This window comes from Esox lucius, chromosome 17 (assembly GCF_011004845.1).
Source record: "Esox lucius isolate fEsoLuc1 chromosome 17, fEsoLuc1.pri, whole genome shotgun sequence".
Classification (NCBI taxonomy): domain Eukaryota; kingdom Metazoa; phylum Chordata; class Actinopteri; order Esociformes; family Esocidae; genus Esox; species Esox lucius.
In genome coordinates this window covers 33,507,089-33,529,510 of record NC_047585.1, presented here as the reverse complement: position 1 = coordinate 33,529,510, position 22,422 = coordinate 33,507,089, and the positions used below count along the sequence as shown (strand labels likewise).

At 42.4% G+C, this 22,422-nt stretch overlaps 3 protein-coding genes across 9 annotated transcripts; 1 reads left to right on the top strand and 2 right to left on the bottom strand.

Annotated features, from left to right (window-relative positions):
• Positions 1 to 267: 267 nt before the first annotated feature.
• On the bottom strand, positions 268 to 8,558 carry c17h1orf159 (chromosome 17 C1orf159 homolog). 3 transcript variants are annotated; one of them, XM_020055947.2, is made up of 9 exons: positions 8,457 to 8,558; positions 7,114 to 7,198; positions 6,231 to 6,315; positions 2,910 to 3,005; positions 2,727 to 2,783; positions 2,246 to 2,380; positions 2,109 to 2,134; positions 1,955 to 1,985; positions 268 to 1,724 (listed from the first exon to the last, which is right to left on the bottom strand). In XM_020055947.2, exons 1-9 carry the CDS (start codon positions 8,513 to 8,515, stop codon positions 1,621 to 1,623), a joined length of 678 nt encoding a protein of 225 aa, XP_019911506.1. In that variant the 5' UTR covers positions 8,516 to 8,558; the 3' UTR covers positions 268 to 1,620. The 3 variants fall into 3 exon arrangements, with proteins under 3 accessions (XP_019911506.1, XP_019911507.1, XP_010879317.1); XM_020055948.2 differs by having other exon boundaries at positions 8,448 to 8,471; XM_010881015.3 differs by lacking the exon at positions 8,457 to 8,558 and adding an exon at positions 7,799 to 8,377.
• A 1,510-nt stretch (positions 8,559 to 10,068) lies between these two features.
• iho1 (interactor of HORMAD1 1) lies at positions 10,069 to 15,264 on the top strand. Of its 3 annotated transcripts, none has more exons than XM_010881065.4 (8): positions 10,070 to 10,201; positions 10,588 to 10,651; positions 10,838 to 11,000; positions 12,665 to 12,825; positions 12,938 to 12,980; positions 13,070 to 13,145; positions 13,518 to 13,633; positions 14,172 to 15,264. In XM_010881065.4, the coding sequence occupies exons 1-8, from the start codon at positions 10,195 to 10,197 to the stop codon at positions 14,970 to 14,972; spliced, it is 1,431 nt and encodes a 476-aa protein (XP_010879367.2). In that variant the 5' UTR covers positions 10,070 to 10,194; the 3' UTR covers positions 14,973 to 15,264. The 3 variants fall into 3 exon arrangements, with proteins under 3 accessions (XP_019911505.2, XP_010879367.2, XP_019911504.2); XM_020055945.3 differs by having other exon boundaries at positions 10,070 to 10,498; XM_020055946.3 differs by lacking the exon at positions 13,518 to 13,633 and having other exon boundaries at positions 10,069 to 10,201; positions 14,176 to 15,264.
• Positions 15,265 to 15,467: 203 nt separating this feature from the next.
• On the bottom strand, positions 15,468 to 19,735 carry kbtbd12 (kelch repeat and BTB (POZ) domain containing 12). 3 transcript variants are annotated; one of them, XM_010881013.3, is made up of 6 exons: positions 19,599 to 19,735; positions 18,021 to 19,178; positions 17,479 to 17,749; positions 16,923 to 17,073; positions 16,293 to 16,490; positions 15,468 to 15,988 (listed from the first exon to the last, which is right to left on the bottom strand). In XM_010881013.3, the coding sequence occupies exons 2-6, from the start codon at positions 19,079 to 19,081 to the stop codon at positions 15,819 to 15,821; spliced, it is 1,851 nt and encodes a 616-aa protein (XP_010879315.1). In that variant the 5' UTR covers positions 19,082 to 19,178; positions 19,599 to 19,735; the 3' UTR covers positions 15,468 to 15,818. The 3 variants fall into 3 exon arrangements, with proteins under 3 accessions (XP_010879315.1, XP_019911503.1, XP_010879316.1); XM_020055944.2 differs by having other exon boundaries at positions 18,021 to 19,111; XM_010881014.3 differs by having other exon boundaries at positions 18,021 to 19,039.
• Between the last annotated feature and the right edge of the window lie 2,687 nt (positions 19,736 to 22,422).

Below are 22,422 nucleotides of genomic sequence, written 5' to 3'. Positions count from 1 at the left end.
TACTTTGTATATTTGAGTCATGCTCTCAAGTGTTTCTTACATTTTGTTGGTATTATGGAAGGCTAGTAACTTGAACTCAACCTTTGGAAAGGAGCTCCAATCTATCTTAGCTACCTTCAGTGATTAAAAATAACACATTCTGTTACTATACCAAACATATTTACCATATGCAGAAGACTTGCTCAACTAAAGATTTTACAACATCCTATCCATAGCTGATCAAATATTTAGCAACAGTAATACTTAAAATAAAACCACACAAACTAATAAGAGAAAGGTGCTTTATTATTGTAAACCATACACAGAAACTTTAGAATCAAAACATACTTCAATTACCAAAAAAACATGAATCCATTAGTACAAAATACTGCGATACAAAAACAATACAATATTTGTCAAATAAAAAGGGTATGTACACGTGTAACAATTTTACAAATTGCTTTGCAACAGTTAATGATCAAAGGACAAATACTCTGGGGAGAAAGCTGTTTTACAAGTTTTTCTTGTTTTGTTTGAAATACCATCATTTCAGATGATTCATGCATACTGTACATACAAAACTAGAAAAACCAGTCATACTAGTCCTGAAACATCTTCACAGTTCTTTCAGCATAAATAACTAAAAAAACAAACTTAAAAAATCCTTTCCATAAATTCACTCAATCACCCTTAAATTTTACAAAACAAAACCATTTTACCAGTGCTCCAGCAAAATAAAAATTAGCCTTGACTGAATACAAGGTGCTGCTAAAAGGCCACAGAATATCCCCACATTCCCAATAACTAACGAAAGACAATTAACCAAAGTCCTCCCGTCTTTAAATAATCACCCCTATTCCTTTGAGATATCTTTGAGCACATCACATACATGGCACAGCAATAACTTCAATTTAGTGCACATTTAAAACGAATATTTGGAAACAGACATCACTTTTTTCATCGGTCTCAGCACATTTCAAAATGTAAGCTCAAAAACAAGGCTTCAAATCAAAAAGGAATAAAAGTAATAGCTTATGTGCAGTGGTGCATAAACATGTTCTGACAATCCATCTTGTCATGTTTAATTAAGTAATGCAAGACATCTCACAGCCAGCAGATCATGTGTTAATGTTATTGGTGTGTGCTGCTTGGTAAGCCGTCTGTAGTGTTTGTATATGCGCATTTGTTTAGTACAAGAAGACAATGACAATACATTCAGTTTGGTCCAGTGCTCAAAGAACATACAGGGAAAAAAGTCTACAATTTAAAACTCCTGAGAGAAGATTCACTAAATTACAGTATCAAAAACAGCATGGACTAGTTCAATATCATTACTGAAGATTCCTAATCCACCTCCACCCATTCTTTACATAGCAAATGTAATAAATAATTGGTCAAATTTTTGACCGAAATTACATTAAAAAAAAACAAATTAAATAACCAAATGTCTATTTAACATTTAGATAAGCAAATGAGCTACCGCAGATACTGCAGACACAGACAGCTGACACCCCTTTCTTTTGAGTGAATGGTCCTGTTTGACAACACAGTAGAAGGGCAGGACTTCAACCACACCGACTCACGGTACGTGCCCCCCTCCGCTTGCATCTGCTAGCAGGCTGGCTCAGACCTCCTCGCTCCCTACACATTATAGACAGTGGTGGTGGCGGAGGTGGGGATGGTTGCAGCGCTAGGTCCGGAGTTGGCCGAAGGCCTCTCCCTCCTCACGTATCTGGGTTTCCTAACTACCGAACACAATGGAGAGAGGGGACTACGGTAAACGAAACTTGATCTTGAGGAGTGAGTCTAAGAATCCCAAAAACTGCCTGTAGTTTAAACTCTGACTACACGTGTGCAAGGATAAAGGAGCAAAAGAAAATGTTGAGAAATTCTTCATGTTTTACACAAATGCACAAATTGTCCTACGTAAAACCCCTGTCTGAAGTTGTGACGTGTTGTTGTGAAATGTTCCTACCTGAAGATGTAGCTGATGGGATCATGACAGCCTGGAAAGATGAAAACCAGAGTCTTGTATTCAGAGTCTTTTTATAGTATTGTATATAATATTTAAGACATATACTCCATTTTTAAAAATGTGAACATTGCACAATAAATTGAAAATGTCTTACTGCCTCGCTTGGTTGGAATATGAAGCCTGTAAATGTACACCAGACACATGATTACCATTTTATATTAGGAGCACACAATAAAAAAAAAAGACTGTAAACACTTATTCAAAGTCAACCAGTCAAGAGGAAAAACGTACCCTTATTCTGCTGGTAGAAGATACCTGGAAGTCGGTTGGAGCGTTTGAGGTAGAAGAAGGAGGCAACGGAGAGAATCAAGAAGAGGCTGATCAACAATGTTCCAAACAAAAGGGATGCTGCCACACCAGGACCTCCTGTTCACACAAAGACATGTTGCACCCTCATCACTCCCAGTGGACACACAGTTCAGCTCTTTGTTCTCATGAGACATACAGCCCAACTAGCCTGGCCTCATATTGTATAGCGTGGCTCTCGAAACTTTTTGGTGCCACTGATCAACCCCCAAAACATCAATCATTTTGAAGTAAAATAAAAAACTCCTAATTAAATCAATTTAGAATTCATGTTGTAACACAAACAAAGATCGAAGGGGGGGGGGGGGGGTGAATACATTTAAAAAAGGAACTGCACATGTGCAAGAGTTAAGTCTAAAATAACTGGCACAATGTTATGTAAAGAAGAACTTGCACAATGTCTTACCAATTTTGGGTAGGACTGTAGTTATTGTTGTACGATTGGTTCTGTCTGTGACGTATGCTTTAGAAGGGGAAAATACATACTAGTTAGGGAAGGACACCTGTGGAAAACCCACAACCCCTTTTTGAATCCAGATTTCTGAGTCAGTAATACCCATAATATTATGTCCCATTCTTGTGCTCTTACTGTAGTTGCAAGCAGTGAAGTTCTCAAGATCAGAAACCGCCAAGTCACAGGGCCAACACACAGCTGTGCTGTTCTCCAGGACACGCTGATAGCATCCTGAGAAAATCAGATTGGATGAAGCTGAAATGTTGGAAAAACAAGGCAATCTCTTTCCTAATCCTAATCAACAAATCTAATCCATAAAACTAACTCTCCACTACTAGTTAAATAATAATTCAATACTAGGACATAAGTTTCAATGACTGATTAAGTCAACAGATTTAAGTGTTCTGCGCCCTTTCGTATTATACAAAGCATCTAAACAGCAAAAGGAGCCTCTGGTAAATACATCAGCAATACACTGGCTTTCTCTGAATTTCAAATGACGGAGCATAAACTGATTCATTAGACATACACAGAAGATTTAAAATGTATTCCAAAAAAGCTGTAATGGTCTATAGAAATGTGAATACAGTATCTCACAAAAGAGTACACCCCTCACATTTTTGTATATATTTGATTATCTTTTCATGTGACAACATTGAAGAAATGGCACTTTGCTACAATGTAAAGTAGTGAGTGTACAGCTTGTATAACAGTGTAAATTTGCTGTCCCCTCAAAATAACACAACACACAGCCATTAAAGTCTAAACCGCTGGCAACATAAGTGAGTACACCCCTAAGTGAAAATGTCCAAATTGGGCCCAAAGTGTCAATATTTTGTGTGACCACCATAATTTTCCAGCACTGCCTTAACCCTCTTGGGCATGGAGTTCACCAGAGCTTCACAGGTTGTCACTGGAGTCCTCTTCCACTCCTCCATGATGACATCACAGAGCTGTTGGAGGTTAGAGACCTTGCGCTCCCCCACCTCCCGTTTAAGGATGCCCCACAGATGCTCAATAGGGTTTAGGTCTGGAGACATGCTTGGCCAGTCCATCACCTTTACCCTCAGCTTCTTTAGCAAGGCTGTGGTCGTCTTGGAGGTGTCTTTGGGGTCGTTATCAAGTTGGAATACTGCCCTGCGGCCCAGTCTCTGTAGGAAGGGGATCATGCTCTGCTTCAGTATGACACAGTACATGTTGGCATTCATGGTTCCCTCAATGAACTGTAGCTTCCAGTGCCGGCAGCACTCATGCAGCCCCAGACCATGACACTCCCACCACTATGCTTGACTGTAGGCAAGACACACTTGTCTTTGTACTCCTCACCTGGTTCCCACCACACACGCTTGACACCATCTGAACCAAACAAGTTTCTTGGTCTCATCAGACCACAGGACATGGTTCCAGAAATCCATGTCATAAGTCCACTTGTCTTCAGCAAACTGTTTGCGGGCATTCTTTGTGCATCATCTTTAGAAGAGGCTTCCTTCTGGGATTACAGCAAGGCTGGCAGCACTCATACGTCCACTTCCCAAATACAACCTCAGAATATGACGCTGAGCACGTGCACTCAACTTCTTTGGTCGACAGTGACGAGGCCTATTCTGAGTGGAACCTATCCTGTTAAACCGCAGTATGGTCTCGGCCAACGTACTGCAGCTCAGTTTCAGGGCCTTGGCAATCTTCTTATAGCCTAGGCCATCTTTATGTAGAGCAACAATTCTTTTTTTCAGATCCTCAGAGAGTTCTTTGCCATGAGGTGCCATGTTGAACCTCCAGTGACCAGTATGAGGGAGTGTGAGAGCGATGACACCAAATTTAACACACCTGCTCCCCATTCACACCCGAGACCTTGTAACACTAACAAGTCACATGACACCGGGGAGGGAAAATGGCTAATTGGGCGTGTACTCACTTTTGTTGCCAGCGGTTTAGACATTAATGGCTGTGTGTTGAGTTATTTTGAAGGGACAGCAAATGTACACTGTAATACAAACTGTACACTCACTACTTTACATTGCAGCAAAGTGTAATTTCTTCAGTGTTGTCACAGGAAAATATATAATTAAATATTTACAAAAATGTGAGGGGTGTACTCACTTTTGTGAGATACTGTAAAAACTGAATGCAATGATGTTTTGAAAGTGAAATGTATTCCCATTCTTGCTTGATATAGGACTGCAGCTGCTCAACAGTTCGGGGTCTCCTTTGTTATATTTTTCGTTTCATAATGCGCCAAATGTTTTCAATGGGTGACAGGTCTGGACTGCAGGCAGGCTTGTTTAGCACTGACACTTTTACTACGGAGCTGTACTGTTGAAATTCGTGGAGAATATGGTTCGGCATTGTCTTGGGGATATAAGCAAGGCCTTCCCTGAAAAATTTCATCTGGATGGTAGCATGTCGCTTCACAACCTGTATATATTGTTAACCATTAATGGTGCCTTCACAAATGTGCAAGTCACCCATGCCATGTGCACTATGAACCACCATACTATCACGGATGTTGGCTTTTAAACTGTGCGCTGATAAGAAGCTGGATGGTCCCTCTCCTCTTTAGTCCAGATGATGTGGCATCCATGATTCCCAAACATAATTTCAAATTTTGATTTGTCAGACCACAAGACAATTTTACACTTAAATGAGTGTCCATCTTAAATGAGCCCGGGCCCAGAGAAGGCGGTGGCATTTCTGGATCTTGTTCGTGTATGGTTTCTTCTTTGCGTGGTAGAGTTATCACTTGCATTTGTGGACGCAGTGACGCACTGTGTTCACAGACAATGTTTTTAGGAAGTAGTCCTGAGCCCATGCAGTGATGTCCACAACAGAATCATGTCTGTTTTTAATGCAGTGCTACTTGAGGGCCTGATGATCATGGTCATCCAATATTGGTTTTTGGCCTTGACCCTTGCATACAAAAGATTGCTCTGGATTCTCTGAATCTTTTAATTATATTATGTACCGTAGATGATGAGATCCCCAAACTCTTTTCAATTTAACATTGAGAAACGTCATTGCACTATTTGCCTGCACAGTCTTTCACAGAGTGATGAAACCCTCCCTATCTTTACTTCGGATATGCTCATCATCTCAGTAATGCCCTTTTTATACCCAGTCATGTTACTGACCAGTTGCCAATTAACCTAATTTGTTTTTTTTTCTCCAGTCTTTTGTTGCCCTGTCCCCACTCTTTTGAAGCATGTTACTGGCATCAAATTGAGCACATCTTTTTCAAAAAACAATAAAATTTCTTATTGTCAACTTTGATATGTTTCATACTAGCTATTTTCTATTGAATATAGCGTATAAATAATTTGCACATCGGCGCATTCTGTTTTCCTTTACATTTTGCACAGCATCCAACCTTTTTTTGGAAACTGGGTTGCAATTAAAAAGACTGCATTGGAGATTTAACAATTAATTAAATGAATTAAAGGATGCAGAGTTGTTCTGTACCTGGCTCACATTGAGTGCCATTTGAGCATGAGCTGTTCACTCTATGTCTTCCTCCACAGCAGTCAATGAGATTCTGATGTAGGGCCTAAAATAAAAAATAAAAAACTGTAATCCTTTAAAATGGATTGGGGTAAAAGCAGCACATGTTCACATAATCCAACAAACATCCAAGGTAAGCCAGTCCCATTCACAACTTTTCATGTACAGTGAGGGAAAAGATTATTTGATTCCCTGCTGATTTTGTACATTTGCCCACTGACAAAGAAATGATCAGTCTATAATTTTAATGGCAGGTTTATTTGAAAAGTGAGAGGCAGAATAACAACAAAAAAATCCGGAAAAACATGTCAAAAATGTTATGAATTGATTTGCATTTTAATGAGCGAAATAAGTATTTTACCCCTCTGCAAAAAACCCGTTGGCAATCAGAGGTCAGACGTTTCTTGTATTTGGCCACCAGGTTTGCACAGAAGGGATTTTGTCCCTCAATTTTGGTCTCATCTGACCACAACACTTTCACCCAGTTCTCCTCTGAATCATTCAGATGTTCATTGGCAAACATCAGAGGGGCCTGTACATGTGCTTTCTTGAGCAGGGGGACCTTGAGTTACCAATTGTTTACTTGGTGACTATGGTCCCGTTCTCATGATCACTGCATTATTAAAATCATTAAAATGTAAATCAATTTATAACATTTTTGACATGCGTTTTTCAGGATTTCTTTGTTGTTATTCTGTCTCTCACTGTTCAAATAAACCTACCATTAAAATTATAGACCGATCCTTTCTTTGTCACTGGGCAACCGTACAAAATCAGCATGGGACCAAATAATTTTTTCCCTCACTGTACGTTGTTATGTACAAACATGAATATTTGATGTTACCTTAGTTACTAGAGTTTCATGACTGATCAGGATCAACGCTGCTGAAAGAACCATGAGGTATGACACAGTCATATTCCGAACAGTCCTAGAAATACACAGCGGAGGTGTCAGGAAAAGTGTGTAATACTCAACAAAAAATTTAAAAGATAGATCTGTATCCAGCATGGATTTGAGAAGCAATTTTATCAGCAGTCTGTCAAGCAATGCCAAGCAAGTTTTTTATAAACATTATAAAATGTTTGCAGTGCTCGGAAAGGCTATATGATTTTCCCCTTATAATGGTGTGATTCATGGCTAATCGGGTGCGAGAATTCAATGCCCAATAGAGGCTCAAAACTTGGTTTTGAGAAAACATGATTCGAACGAAGGTGGGAAGAAATCGTAAGAAGCTAACGTGGAAAAAACGTGTTTGAACGAAGACATTTTAAGATCGGACGCGAAAATCCATTGACTGATTTTAGCATACACTTTTTCACGTTTGAATATTTTTTTTTAATTTCATTGAATTTAGTTTTTTCATATTATGAAATATTTCAGTTACGTTTTTCTTTTCTTATTCAATACATTTGAGCTCAATTTGGCTCCGTTGTCTATAGTTACAAAAATACAGTACTTAACTCTTTGCATGAAGTAATCCATTTATACTATACCTAACTTTTGAACTAGAGCCCAAACCAATACTCACCTTTTCAGGCTGTCGTAGCTTTGCGAAGTTCATCTACCAACTTTTTCAACTGAGTCACTGTCCACTATTAACACTGATTTGAAACTCACAAATAATTTAAAACATGCTAACAGGCACGCGACATTTTTGCAGTTCTATTGTTACTGTGAGTAAAAGAAGGTAACGATCGCAGTTAGATGGTCTGCGAAACGTTTTGACCCGTAATTAACGTATTTTGACATTACGTTTGCAGACTGGCCAGCTAGATTTTTAATTGAACGCTCTAGCTAGGCTTCAGAGTAAACCTGTCAAATCATCGTCTCTGTCCCTATATTCTGAGTCAGTACTTAGGCAAACTGGCTAACGTTAGCCATGCTAAAATGCATCAAAATTAGGTTAGGCAAAATTAGGTTATACAATTTTTCCGCACAGCAAATATAAAAAACTAATAATAGACTAGGTAATATCATAACAATCTACGCAAAATGACGGCCAACACTCAAGTCGTAATGCGCACTTCTGGCTATGTAACGTTAGCTAACTAGTTTTCACTAGATTTCCATTAAAATAAGAAATAAGATAATGTCGCAAGATTAGCTTTCAACAGCATTAAATAAATCAGAAAGAAAAACAGTTTTGTTAAGCAGAATGTTAAGCAAAATATACATACAATAGCTACCTTTTCAAATAACAACATACGCTCGAAACAGGTGACAGCTGTTGAATAACTAGCAGCATTAGACACGCAATACTGACTTCCGGATATTAATCCTTCAAAATAAAAGTGTCGGGTGGCTTAATTTACCTTAATGCGACAGGTTAGGAGAATGAACATGAGAGGTTATGATCACGTAGCAGGTAAAGAGAACTAAACGTGTCAGTCAGGGAGTAGATTAAGATTTGGAAAAAGGTTAGACTTAGCTTAGGTATTTAACTATCAAATAACATGACCACTGGTTGATGCTTCAAGCATCTGAGCAGGAAAACATTAGGATGTTTACCATGTGGTTAGCTGATGCCTATTTTCACATTGCCTTGCAAAAATTGCCTGAAAATAATGCCTATAATTAATCTTAAAACCTTTCCAGAACTACCTGTACAGAACAACCTGTTTCCCCAAATGTTATTCAACAGAACTTGAGTAGGTTTGTGGTGAGGTGTTGATTGAAGCAACGAGTGAGCTATAATGGACAGAGGCAGTTCTAGTTCAACCCAACACATCGCTGTTTTTAAACTGATTGTTCCAAAATGTAAAAACAAACCAAACACAGTTGAAATGTTTCTCGGACAAAAATACAATCACATCTTCCCATACGTAAAAGTCATATATTGAAATGTATTTTTGCAAAATGTATGTGCATGTATTTACATCTATTTAAATGACCGATATCAAAAGATATACTATATATGTACATACAGTATATTTAAACAAATGTTCGGAAATGTTACAGTTTTGGACGCATTCATATATTTTCATGTATGTTTATATATATGAAAAGGAAATACATTTTAATGGGAGGATGTACCCAATGAGCCCTTTCCTACCATTTTTTGGGTGCTGTCTCGTTAAGAATTGCAGCGCTATAATCTTCTGTTAGCCACGTTTCAGTGAGAAGCATAAAATCTAGGTTGTAGGATATTATAATGTCATTTACCAAGAATTATTTGTGGGGGGGAGATCTGATATTAAGCCAGCTTAATAGATATAATAGGGGTTCCTAGACTAGTACGTGTTAACAGATTAGGCAAGTTTACTTTATGGGTTGCATGCTCACGATTCTTTCAATTACTTATCAACACAGGAATAGATACTGGGTCCTAGCTTGTACTCAAAACAGTCAGCATTGCTATTTTCACAATAGCAGGGACCCGAAGCACATCACCGAGTACAGGGTAAATTATCCTACACATTTTTCTAATGTGTTATTTATATTAGAAGACGATTTGCAGTGATTCATTGTTATATATGACTTGACATTGCAATCTGGATAGAGAAAGTTATGGGGTCTATCTGACACATACATTTACCTAATATATTAAAATGTATGTAAATATGCTTCAGTTTTATTGCAAACCATTCTAATATATACATTTTTGGTTATGGGTTTAAACTGTATAAATGATAAATGCACCATGAGGTCCCGTGGGGCATGGCTTGCCTCCCTCTATGTCCTTCATTATGAAGGGGCAAATCATATTTTTCTACAAAATGAATCTGAGTGACTGACATATTCCCCATTTAATCTTTCTTGCCTCTAGGTCTGTCAGTTTACAATGACTTGTCATCTCCTTATAATTGCTTTAGACACACAGTACTACCATGCTAAGCCTAAACCACCCTAGACTAGCCAGTACATTACTGGTCTTAGGGTAGACGAGGAGACAAGTCATGTCATTTAGAGGCAGGGTTCTACAACATGAAAGGTAGGCGGGAGTTACCGACACGTGCGTTATGGTACTAGCGCGTGATAAAATGTTTGGCTGACTAGCCAACCTCTGTAAGAAAACAGTTTTTCGAATCAAACTAATCCAGTAGTGTTTGTGTTGTTCATTACCGAAAATATGCTAGATATATGCAATTAGCTGGCTGACTAGTACGCGTTTTATGAGCTAGCATAGTATGGCCTTCCTACGGTAGCCTGCTTATGTAACAAACGTTAACGTTGGTAGAATCTAAACGAGGCAGGTGAAGTTCATGAAACAGTTCAACTAGCTAAACTGGTACAGATACTACGTAATAGCTAGATACCGATAAAGTAATACATTTGCTGTCGGGTTAGAATTTTTTATCTTTGGTATTTTTCTTTTAGAAATAACAATGAATCCTAATATGTGGAATATCAAAGAGATTTTAAGCATTCCAAATGGATCCAGGTAAGCATAAGTAGCTACAGTTTAAACAGTCTGCCAAGAACCTCAGGACCAAAATTGTGTACCTAGAACGAATACTGCTCTGCAGCAGTCTATGTATACAATTTTCAAATATATTATTGGAATTTACTTTATAGTTACTTTAGCTTAAATGTTTGTGTAATTAATTAATTGTTTATGGTACTGTAGTGGACCCAAAATCACCAGCAGGAATGAGGCAACCAGTGACTACTCCAGCTTGACAGATTCACAGTTTCTGTTTGGATCACAATTTTTGCCTGACAACATGCAGGGAATGTTGCAAGACACAGCCTTTTCAAACAGAACATCTGGTAGTTCACAATCACAGGAGGTAGGTCTGGTTAGCGTCCATTTCCACCCATATTCACAAAATTTCAGATGGAACAATCCATCACTTAACCTTAAGTAGCCAATATGAAAGCCATTCCTGACATTTAATTGGCTACCAGCTATTTATCTGAAACAACATGCATTTTGGCCCAAGCACCTGAAATACTGGTTCTTTATGAACTGCTTAGTTTCCAGTGGAAAACTACAGTTGTTAATTTATGACAAATACACAGGCTTGACCTACAGTGCTGTTTGAAAGTATGTGAACCCTACAGTGATGGTCATTATATTTTGTATAAAATGTTAAATTAAGTCATATAATCCTTATCTAAACCCCAAATCGTAATAAAAACATTGCAAATAAAGGACACAAGATAACTAAATGATATTAATTGTTTATTTAACAAAGGTGGTTTAAAAATTTCATTCGTCCAATAATATCTGAACCCCATACAATAGCTTGTGGCACCTCCATTAGCAGCGATAATTTGAATGAAACCTATGCCCACTAATCAATAGTCTCTAACATATTATTTTAGCCACTCCTTACAGAACTTTTGAGGGAGGTATGAGGTGGTGCCTGGGACGTATTGCCTGCTTCTTAGCACATCATCTCGGTTGGATTAAGGTCAGGACTTTGACTTGGCCAATCCAAAACATAATCTTCTTTCTTTTGAGAGATTCTTTGGTAGATTTGCTTGATTGCTTTGGGTCGTTGCCTTGTTGGCCCAGCTTAAGCTCCTTGACTGATGGCTTGATGTTCTTTTCAAGAATCTCCTGGTATACCACAGAATTCATGGTTCCCTTGATGATGTGTAGTCAACCAGGTCCAGAGAAGGAAAAGCAGCCCCAGATCTTCACTTATGTTTGCACCTTCGCTAAGTGCTTTTTTCTTTTAGTTTTTCTACTACAAATTGATTTCCCCTAAACCTACAACACACTGATTTCACCTAAATCAACATTTGGAATTGGTAACTATAAAACTATAAACCCAAAAACTGTAAGAAACCTCTGCGTTACCCTCGACCCTGACCACTCCTTTGATGAACATATAAAATATACCCCTGTCCTTGTCCATCATGTCATGCTTCTGACCTGGAATCAGCCCACATGCATTTTTTATTATTTCAAATTGTACTCTTAAAATTCACCCGGCACAGCCAGAAGAGGACTGGTCACCCCTCTGAGCCTGGTTCCTTTCTGTTTCTTCCAAAATTTCGGCCTTCCTAGGGAGTTTTTCCTAGCCACTAAAATTCAACACTGTTGTTGTTTGTTCCTTGGGGTTTCAGGCTGGGTGTTTTGTAAAAGCACTTAGTGACAACTGCTGTTGGAAAAAGGGATTTATAAATGCATTTCATTGATTGAAACCTATTATGTCAGGTATAAAAGACTGGTTCTGATTAAGATTTCATGGTGAACACTAAAAAACACAAAACTTTAATAATTGCACAAGAAGTTCACATGCTTTCAAGCTGCACTGTAAATGTCAATCACATAGATTCATTGTGCAGCCATTAAGTGTAATATCAGCTTTAAAAACAAAAACAATGACTGGATTGGCCCTATATGCTATTAAAGTTAGTGGACTTGCTCAAAATCGTAATCGTAAAATTGTAGGTTTTCTGTTTTATGATGAGCTGATTATGAGCTGATTATTGGTTTCAGGCAAGTGAGCCAAAACCTTTAAGCAGTTACCATACCAAACCATTCCTTCTTGGAAATGGTAAGGACAAAGTGAAGGCACCATGCTTTTCAAGTGGCAAATCTGTTGGTGTGCTGGACAAGTTTGAAGAGGACAAGAAAAGGGCAAAAGAAAAGTTAGAGAGGTAACTTTGTCTTATGATTGGCAGCTAATGTATGTCCAGGATATTACAGTATATTTTGTTTTGTGAATCTGGTTGTTTAATTGTTGTTGTCTTTTATTGCATGTTTTATCAGTGACATTCTCACCTCTGGATTTCTTCGTGACAACCTCGAATGTGTAAGCCGACTGTCCAGAACAATAAGTTTTTCCAAGTGTATGATATGATTATATGATAGTGTAAAACCCTGCTTCTATGTGTGTTTCAGATCAAGCTCTCTCTAAATCACATTGATCAGAGCACTATGTCTGGCAAGAAAGATTTTGCTGATTTTGAAAAGAGATGTAAGTTGATCTGAATACTTTTAGGAAAACTAGATGTTTTAGGCCAAGTTATGTTGAAACTAATCTATTTAGGTTCTTTAATTGTCTTCATGAAATCTAGCAGCACTTACCATTTGCATTTTTACGATTACAAAAGAACACAGGCACTGCATACTTTCCACAAAGGTCAGGCAATTGCTCACTGCTAGCTGCACCAGAATAGGCAACACTGATGAGGGTCATGAAATATTGTGTGGATGAATTTATTACATCCCAGAAAGTATCTTCATAATGCCACTGTGAAGCCTGCCGTAGTGCCACATACACAAATAAGGAACAAAAATAGATGTGGGTTGCCTTAAAGTAGCAGAATCTGTTGCTATTTACTTACAGTGCAGCAAAACATAGCCAGTTTGCAGGAAGGGTTTGCACAGCAGTTTGAGGCCTTGCAGAATAAACTGAGCACCCAGAATCAGATGCTGAAGGAGATGGATGATAGAGCCGCTAAGGTGAGAACAGGTGACATTTCTCCTGCTGTTGAGTTGACACCTAATAAAGACGTGATGAGTGAGAGTTCGTAGCGAGCGTAATACCATTATATTTACTGTGACACACACACACACACACACACACACACTGTTTTGTTTATGTGTGTCACGTCATGGCAAAGCCTGCAGGGATAGTGAAATCCAAAGCCCTCCCTGTTGTGTGGACACCTGTTTTTATTATTGCCCTTACCTGTGTTGCTTATCAGTGTCCCTACTGCAGTTCCTCCTTCCGTAGTGTTTCTTGATTTATTTGGTTCTCAACGCCAGTGTAACATTTCTGTTTACTTGTATTTTCAGTTTGTCTGTAGTTTTTGCTTGTTCTTAGTTCTTTTATTGAGATCTTCTATTCTCCCTGCGCCAGTATCCTGCCTCATCCCTATTTCAGCATAACAGTGGTTGCCGAGTTTACTATTTTACATGCTTATTCTGAATTCCATAAGGCCACGATAGAGGTGTAAGTTATTATGGGTAGACATGACATTGTTGTATTCTGTCCTAGACAGGTGTGGCGACTACAGCACTCAGCTCTCACATGCAGGGCCTTCTGCAGAATCTAGAGTTCCTGAGACATGAGCAGAGTCAAGTACAGCGCATGTTAGGGGAAGTCCTGGGCCTTACAGGCACCTTGGTTTCCGAGCTCCACCCCGTCCCTGTCGGGGTGATGGACAGCATGGTCCAGACATCACCAGGAATGATGGAGAGGTTCAGCCAGGTGGATGAGGAGAACAGGCACTTGGAAGATGTAGGCCTTTGTGTCGCGATGGCAGTCACAGCGCCTCAGAAAGCATTGTGTGGTGTAAAGGAGACTGGAGGTGAGGCGGCAGAACAGCTACCCTCTGCAGATGGGGGCCTCTCAAAGACATGTAACCAGGGCAGGGCCATGAGGAGATGCACACTGAGAGGCCACAGACCGTTGAAACAGCCCTTCAGGAGCAGAAGGAGGGCATTGGTGCCTCCACAGAGGTGTGGCGTAAAGGCTAGGGGCCAGTGCATGAACCAACAGCCTATCAAACAGCAACAGAAGCAGGACAACAGATCAACTGGCAAGGAGCAACACGATCCCAACTGGGTACATATGGACAGTGTTACAGAACCACAGAAACAACAGCGGGAAACTGTTGGATACCGCCACCCTTTCAGGATGTGGTCCCAGGAGTGTAACCAATCTGTGTGTGTAGCCACAGGGGACCCTGGGCCAGCTTGGGATGAAAGACCACCTGAGCCTAGGGTTGAGGTTCTCTCCTCAGAGAGAAAGAGAGGCTTTTGGCATCTGTTTGATATAAACTGTGATTCTGACTGATGAAGAATCAAGGAAGTGTTATTCTTGAGTTTGGTTAATCTCTAATTTCTTTCGACACAAAAATTTAATTACATTTTTTTTTGTTATTGTGTCCCTATGCTTCTTTTCCAAATCCTTTGCACTGTAACTGTTTAATGCATCATAAATAAGGAAATGGCTAATGGTTCAGGGTAATTCTTTTAATTTCTTTTGATAAAATGTACAGAAATCAAGCCTGCCCAGAAAACGAAGCATTTTTAACAAACATAACAGAACTAAGCAAAATAGATAAACTGTCTATATTACTGTATTATTTTTGGTTTTGGAGTTATCTATAGCAGTTAGGTCGTTCTGTTGTCATACAGGAGAAGTTATAAGAGGCCAACACTAGGTTAACACAAGTCATGTGTAAGACCCTCTCTTAATTCTAGCACTAAACATGTTAAAGCCTGAGCAAAGACCATTAATTGTAAGCTTCATTTGCTTGAGAAAAATATATAATTTTCAACACAGATGTAAAGAAATTGTCAATACTTTTATTTTGATATATTCTAGAGGCATTTTATAACAATAGAAAACAAATTCCTAAAATTCATATTTACAAGCTATATGTCATATTAAAGTATATTGCCTATTGACGAGATGTGCAACTAAGTAGGGCATATACAGTTCAAGTGCAGAGTTGTTTTGTGCAGTGCGCCTCTCAGGTCAGGGTTTTAAACACAGGGTTGTAAGCCTCTTAGCGCCAACATGCACCACCAGGTCCAGACAGCATTACAGATCTTTGACTACTGGCCCACTGCAGGGCACGGTCTTTTTGCTCAATCTATTTTTAGCTGAGAAGGGCTCCTCAGGAGCTGTTGCTTGTCACTGCGTTGCCAGGTCTGCAGGGGGAGACATTAGCTCCAGGGGATTTAGGCTGGCCACCAAGCAGACATCATAGGAGTTATGCATCAGAACGCGACTGGCCGCCACAGTCCATCGATTTTCCCAGGGGTCGAATTCCAGGATGTCCTTGATTATATCTTCATGACGATCTAAGGTAGACAGGGATTAGGAAAGGCCAGAAATGTCATTCTGTCAAAGACAACACATGGCAAATTGTACGGGAATCACCAAAATGAGCTGTATGCCTTCATAAAACAATTGAAGAAATGTGACCACATTGAAGTTATACAATGCACACTCACAAATGCCCTCATGGACAGTATGTAGGGACGTGTCCTGTAACCTCTGGGTGTGGCAGTGAAATTGAACAGTTGCTTCAACAGTCTTAAAGGGACAGATCATCTTTTACTCAAACCTGTCTTGAATGTATTACAGGAAAGTAGGTTTATTTACCAGCTCCTTTGTAGTATCCACACACATATATCTTGCCCCCTACTACTCCAGCGTTGGACGAGTTGCTGCGTAGGGATAGCTGTGGAAAGGGGAGTCTGGGCCCTCTCCGCCAGGCATTAGCATCAGGGTTGTAGATCTCCACAGCATCAAGACAATGACGGGACTGGCCACGATCAAACCCCTCACAGCCAATGCCACCTGTTTTAACCAAATGTCATCATATATTAAAATGGTGTTTATTTTTCTGTACTTAAAAATGCATTGGTGAGTCCAACTTTCAATGACAATATTTATGTTTTTGTGTTAAAATTTGTTCAGGAGAGAACTCGAAGGGTTGCTCTAGGTCAGTGTTTCTCAACCCTGCTCCTGCCCTGCATGTTTTACATCTCTCCCTGCTCTGTCACACCTGACTCAAATGATCAGCTCATTATCAAGTCCTTCATGAACTACATGAGGTATGTTAGGGCAGGGGGGGACCTAAAACATGCAGGGCAGGGGGGGCGTCCTGAAGCAGGGTTAAGAAAAACTGACCTAGATGAAACATGATAAAGAAGACCATCAATTATGGGAAATAATGACTGGTTTCTGACTCAAAGTGAACTTATCTAATATTTATCTAATAGACTGTACCCATTACGTAGATTTCGCCATTGAGCGCCACAGCGCTAAATCGATACTTGGAGAACTCCATGGGAGCCAGCTCTGTCCACTTGTTTGTCTCAGGGTTGTACTCCAGCAGACGGTTGCTCAAGCGATCCGGCTCATCGTCCGTCCTCCAGCACTGCCAAGGACAGGTGCAGAGTTAGGGGAATGAGGAGGGCACAGAGGGTGTTGGCTAACAGTCACGCACTGTCAGCCTCAGCCTCAGGCACAGTGTGTACACAAGTGAGTGTGATCAACAGGACATAAGTGTTGTGAAACTGAAATGCAGCTCTGGCCTTTCCGTCCACACACAGGGCAAACACACACACTACTAACCCTAATTCAAACTATACACCTAACAAAAGCCCCTAAGCTAAAACATTTTTTTGGTTGTTTGGATCAGCCAAATGTCACCACCTCTCAACATTAGCATGGTTTAGTATGCTTGTCTGGACTTTTGGTACTCAAGCGACACGTGCACGCACAGACAGTGTCAGAATCAGTGACTGTTTTAACCTCAAACCCCTTCTCTGTAGTTCATTACCTGTGGAGTTCGACCCCCGAGGACGTAGAGACGGTCCTTCAGAGGGACAACGGCATGATAGGCTAACGGCAGGGGTAGTGGGGCGGCGTTACGCCACGGCCCACCCTTCAGGGACCAACGCTCCACACAGTTGGTGATGAGGTACTGGTTCTTCAGCTTCATCTGGCCTCCCAGCAGGTAAATGGTATCGCCCAGCGCACCCACAGCATAAGAATCTCTGTACTCCGCTGAGGTCAGGTGCTCCCAGGTCCCCTGGGCCTCCACCCTGTACCTGAGGAGGCAACCAAGTAAGGGACAGAGGCTATTAGATGAATCCAATTTTATTAAGACACAATGCTAAAATCAACACAGGAGTGTTATAAAAGCCCATTGTAAGCCAAGCCTCGGTTTTGTGTTACTGAACTGTCACTCCATCAGGCCACAGCATAGGCCACAGCATATAAACAGCATCCCTCTGACTGTCGCTCTCATCGCTGACCCAACATGTCCATTTACCGCTGATGATTTACACACAATGACACTCTGCTCTTCCAGATTCCTACCTGAATATTTCCACGTTTCTTTCCGTCTGCCTGGCCATTTTCCTCACCCCTGCCTCACCGGCCACCACGATCTCGTTGCCCTCAGTGACGACCCCCGCACAAACGTATCCGAGAATGTCTCCGTAGCGCGGAGACGTGATGTAGTGGGTGCGGCCGGTGGCCGGGGCGTAGCAGAAGCTGCGCTCTGAGTAATTTCCGTACCGCGACCGAAACCCCCCGCCCTCATTGCCGATGCAGAGCAGCAGATCCGTGGTCTCCATCCCATAGCGGAGCTTCAGTTTACGTGGAACGGCGACCTGGTGCATCCCTGTTGCCTCCTCCATGATCTCTAGACACCCTGTATCCACTAACAGGGACATATTCCTCCTCATGGCCTCCTTCAGGTAATCGGGGGCGACCAAGGCAAGGCGCACCTTCCTCAAGAGTTCAGCCAGGTGTCTTCTCCGGCCGTCCTCCACCCCGTTGTCCCGCTTGACCCAGCGCAGCACCACGTCCAGGATGGTCTCCTCCCGTGACACGTTGAGGTTGTCCGAGCTCAACAGCACCCCCAGCTGGTGGGCCTCAAGTTCCAGAATCTCCTCGCTCATGCACACCTGTACAAAGTGCGTCCGCAGGTATCGCTGGGCGTAGTCTGCCAGCTCCTCCGCACCGAGATCACGGGCGTAGTAGTACACCCCGAGACAGTTGGACGAGTCCATGTTCTCCTTCATGTGGTTCTGGCAGCGGTTGAACACCTCATCCATTTGCAGAAGAAAGGCGGCGACAGAGACCCCCTGTACATTGGTGTTGTTGAGCGGGAGACTGGAGCCGTACATGTAGTTCAGCAGCAGAGCCAGGCTGTCGGCTGGTGTGTCACGCAGGAATACCTCCCTGGTACTGCACTCCCTCAGGCCACAGGTGAACATGACCCGAAAGTAAGGGCTGAAGGCTGACAGGACCACGCGGTGACAGGGGAAGCTTGAGCCCTCCGCCACCAGAACCACGTCTGTCAGCTTCTCGGTCTCCCTCATCTTCCTCAGCTGGTCCAGAAGACCCAGACTGTGTTTTATTTTCAGATCCATTTGGATCAAATGTCTAATAGGCAGCGATAACTCAGAAAAAAATAAGATAATATGAATTAAAAAAAATAATCCCCATGTGACAGTGTAAGAGTTTTAGCTAAAAAAATAAATAAAAAAAAAGACACAGAAAATAGAACAATTTCAGTGTTGATCTAATAAAGTCCTGTTCATTGTTTACATTTACTGTATTTCTAAAATAGTTATTTATTAATCAAAAAGGGCATTAGAGTTTGAGTTTAAAGGGCACTAACTGTAAGTTCGGTTGTTGTAAATATACAATCATTAATTGTTAAGATCTTTTCTTCCTAGAAGTCCCATTTCTCACACTGTCACCTAGATCACAGTTCACCAACTAAAGCCTGGTCATGCCCTGCCCAGCATTTTATAACCAGGGACTCATTGTCAAACAAGGATCAGAATCATCTCTCACTGTGTTACTTAAGCATTACACCCTTTAGTCTTAGCCATCGTTCAACTTTGATCACACAGTAGTTGAGCTCATTTAATCACACCCTACCAGTCAGTCAGAATACTCCAATTCCAGTAGACCGTCATTTTCATCCGGCCAGGCTGCAGGCGTTGTTTTTTATTGTGACTGAATGCATCTAGAAGAGGGGTCAGACAGAGACAGGGGGCATAGCTGTCCCCACTGAAACACAGCACTGCCCCCCCCCCTTACGTTGCTGACTGCATGAATGCCTTGGCCCTCTGAGCTGAGCAACAAGCCTTAAAATAGACTGTGATATGGCAGACGGAGCGGCAACTGGGTCAGAGAGGCACGTGCATGCAAGGGTGAGGACCACAGTTTAACATTGTATAATGTTGGAATGAGACTGTGCAATGTTCGGCAATGCTCTTATTCTGAGCAATCTCAATCCAGTGTAAGACTATGCATGTGTCGTGGTGAATGGAACCGGGCAGCTTGAGGTCCGGATTCAAATGTCACACATTTATAGGTAACACTTTATTTGGATAAGTCAGTCTGTAGAGGCTTGACACACTGTCTAGACCAGTGTTTCCCAATCCTGGTCCTCGGGACCCAAAGGGGTGCACGTTTTTGTTTTATCGCCCTAGCACTCACATACCTGTTTCAAATGTTACCCTACCACTTACACACTTGATTGATGTAATCAACCTGTCATCAAGTCTTTCATTTGGATCAGGTGTGTGAGTGCTTGGGCAAAAACTAAAACATTTGGTCTCGAATTTCAGTTAATTATCTATTTACACTTACCCTAACCTTAAACCTCATCCTATTCCTTAACTTAACCCTTTCCCTAAGCCTAACCCTAACACTTATTGTGACCCTAACCTTTAAATTAGCAAGCCCTTATTTTGTGATAGTTTGTCGATAGTATGAATATACTTGTTGCTTCTACAAAAACATTTTCCATCCATCTTCCGCTAATCCAGGGCCGGGTCGCGGGGGAAGCTGTCTAAGCAGAGATGCCCGGACTTCCCTCTCCCCAGACACTTCCTCCAGCTCTTCCGGGGGGACACCGAGGCGTTCCCAGGCCAGCCTGGAGACATAGTCCCTCCAGCGTGTCCTAGGTCTTCCCCGGGGTCTCCTCCCGGTGGGACGGGACCGGAACACCTTCCCGGGAAGGCATTCAGGAGGCATCAGAAACAGATGCCCAAGCCACCTCAGCTGACCCCTCTCGATGTGGAGGAGCAGCGGCTCTACTCTGAGCTCCTCCCGGGTGACCGAGCTTCTCACCCTATCTCTAAGGGATCGCCCAGCCACCCTGCGGAGAAAGCTCATTTCGGCCGCCTGTATCCGGGATCTTGTCCTTTCGGTCATGACCCAAAGCTCATGACCATAGGTGAGAGTAGGAACGTAGATTGACCGGTAAATCGAGAGCTTCACCTTGCGACTCAGCTCTTTCTTCACCACGACAGACCGATACATCGACCGCATTACTGCAGAAGCTGCACCGATCTGTCTGTCAATCTCCCGTTCCATCTTTCCCTCACTCGTGAACAAGACCCCTAGATACTTAAACTCCTCCACTTGAGGCAGGCACTCTCCACCAACCTGAAGTGGGCAAGCCACCCTTTTCCGACTGAGGACCATGGCCTCGGATTTGGAGGTACTGATTCTCATCCCCACCGCTTCACACTCGGCTGCAAACTGTCCCAGTGCATGCTGAACGTCCTGGTTTGAAGGGGCCAACACGACAACATCATCCGCAAAGAGCAGAGACGAAATCGTGTGGTCCCCAAACCTGACACCCTCCGGCCCCTGGCTGCGCCTAGAAATTCTGTCCATACAAATTACGAACAGAACCGGCGACAAAGGGCAGCCCTGCCGGAGTCCAACATGCACTGGGAACAAGTCTGACTTACTGCCGGCAATGCGAAACAAGCTCCTGCTTCGGTCGTACAGGGACCTGACAGCTCTTTGCAAAGGACCCAGGACCCCATATTCCCAAAGCACCCTCCACAGGATGCCGCGAGGGACACAGTGGAATGCCTTCTCCAAATCCACAAAACACATGTGGATTGGTTGGGCAAACTCCCATGAACCCTCCAACACCCCGTAGAGGGTATAGAGCTGGTCCAGTGTTCCACGGCCCGGACGAAAACCACACTGTTCCTCCTGAATCCGAGGTTCTACTATCGGCCATATTCTCCTCTCCAGAACACTGGCATAGACTTTCCCGGGGAGGCTGAGAAGTGTGATCCCCCTATAGTTGGAACACACCCTCCGGTCCCCCTTCTTAAAAAGAGAGTCCACCACCCCGGTCTGCCATCCCAGAGGCACTGTCCCTGACCGCCACGCGATGTTGCACAGGCGTGTCAACCAAGACAGCCCCACAACATCCAGAGACTTGAGGTACTCAGGGCGGATCTCATCCACCCCCGGTGCCTTGCCACCGAGGAGTTTCTTGACCACCTCTGTGACTTCAGCCCGGGTGATGGACGAGTCCACCTCTGAGCCCTCATCCTCTGCTTCCTCAATGGAAGACGTGACGGCGGGATTGAGGAGATCCTCGAAGTACTCCTTCCACCACCCGACGACATCCCCAATTGAGGTCAACAGCTGCCCACCTCTACTGTAAACAGCGTTGGTAGGGCACTGTTTCCCTCTCCTGAGGCGCTGGACGGTTTGCCAGAATCTCTTCGAGGCCAGCCGATAGTCCTTCTCCATGGCCTCACCGAACTCCTTCCAGGCCCGAGTTTTTGCCTCCACAACCACCCGGGCTGCAGTCTGCTTGGCCTGTCGGTACCCGTCAGCTGCCTCAGGAGTCCCACAAGCCAACCAGGCCTGATAGGATTCCTTCTTCAGCTTGACGGCATCCCTTACTTCCGGTGTCCACCACTGGGTTCGGGGATTGCCG

Excerpts from the sequence above, each read along its gene's own strand:
- c17h1orf159 (XM_020055947.2), bottom strand. The coding sequence starts at position 8,515 with ATGCTGCTAGTTATTCAACAGCTGTCACCTGTTTCGAGCGTATGTTGT. Across the intron at positions 7,199-8,456 it reads GTATGTTGTTATTTGAAAAG|GACTGTTCGGAATATGACTG; the intron begins GTAGCTATTGTA and ends GTGTATTTCTAG. Across the intron at positions 1,725-1,954 it reads CCCATCAGCTACATCTTCAG|TTAGGAAACCCAGATACGTG; the intron begins GTAGGAACATTT and ends TGTGTTCGGTAG.
- iho1 (XM_010881065.4), top strand. Across the intron at positions 12,826-12,937 it reads GCAAAAGAAAAGTTAGAGAG|TGACATTCTCACCTCTGGAT; the intron begins GTAACTTTGTCT and ends ATGTTTTATCAG. Across the intron at positions 13,634-14,171 it reads TGGATGATAGAGCCGCTAAG|ACAGGTGTGGCGACTACAGC; the intron begins GTGAGAACAGGT and ends ATTCTGTCCTAG.
- kbtbd12 (XM_010881013.3), bottom strand. The coding sequence starts at position 19,081 with ATGGATCTGAAAATAAAACACAGTCTGGGTCTTCTGGACCAGCTGAGG. Across the intron at positions 17,750-18,020 it reads AGAAACGTGGAAATATTCAG|GTACAGGGTGGAGGCCCAGG; the intron begins GTAGGAATCTGG and ends TTGCCTCCTCAG. Across the intron at positions 16,491-16,922 it reads TGGCGAAATCTACGTAATGG|GTGGCATTGGCTGTGAGGGG; the intron begins GTACAGTCTATT and ends TGGTTAAAACAG.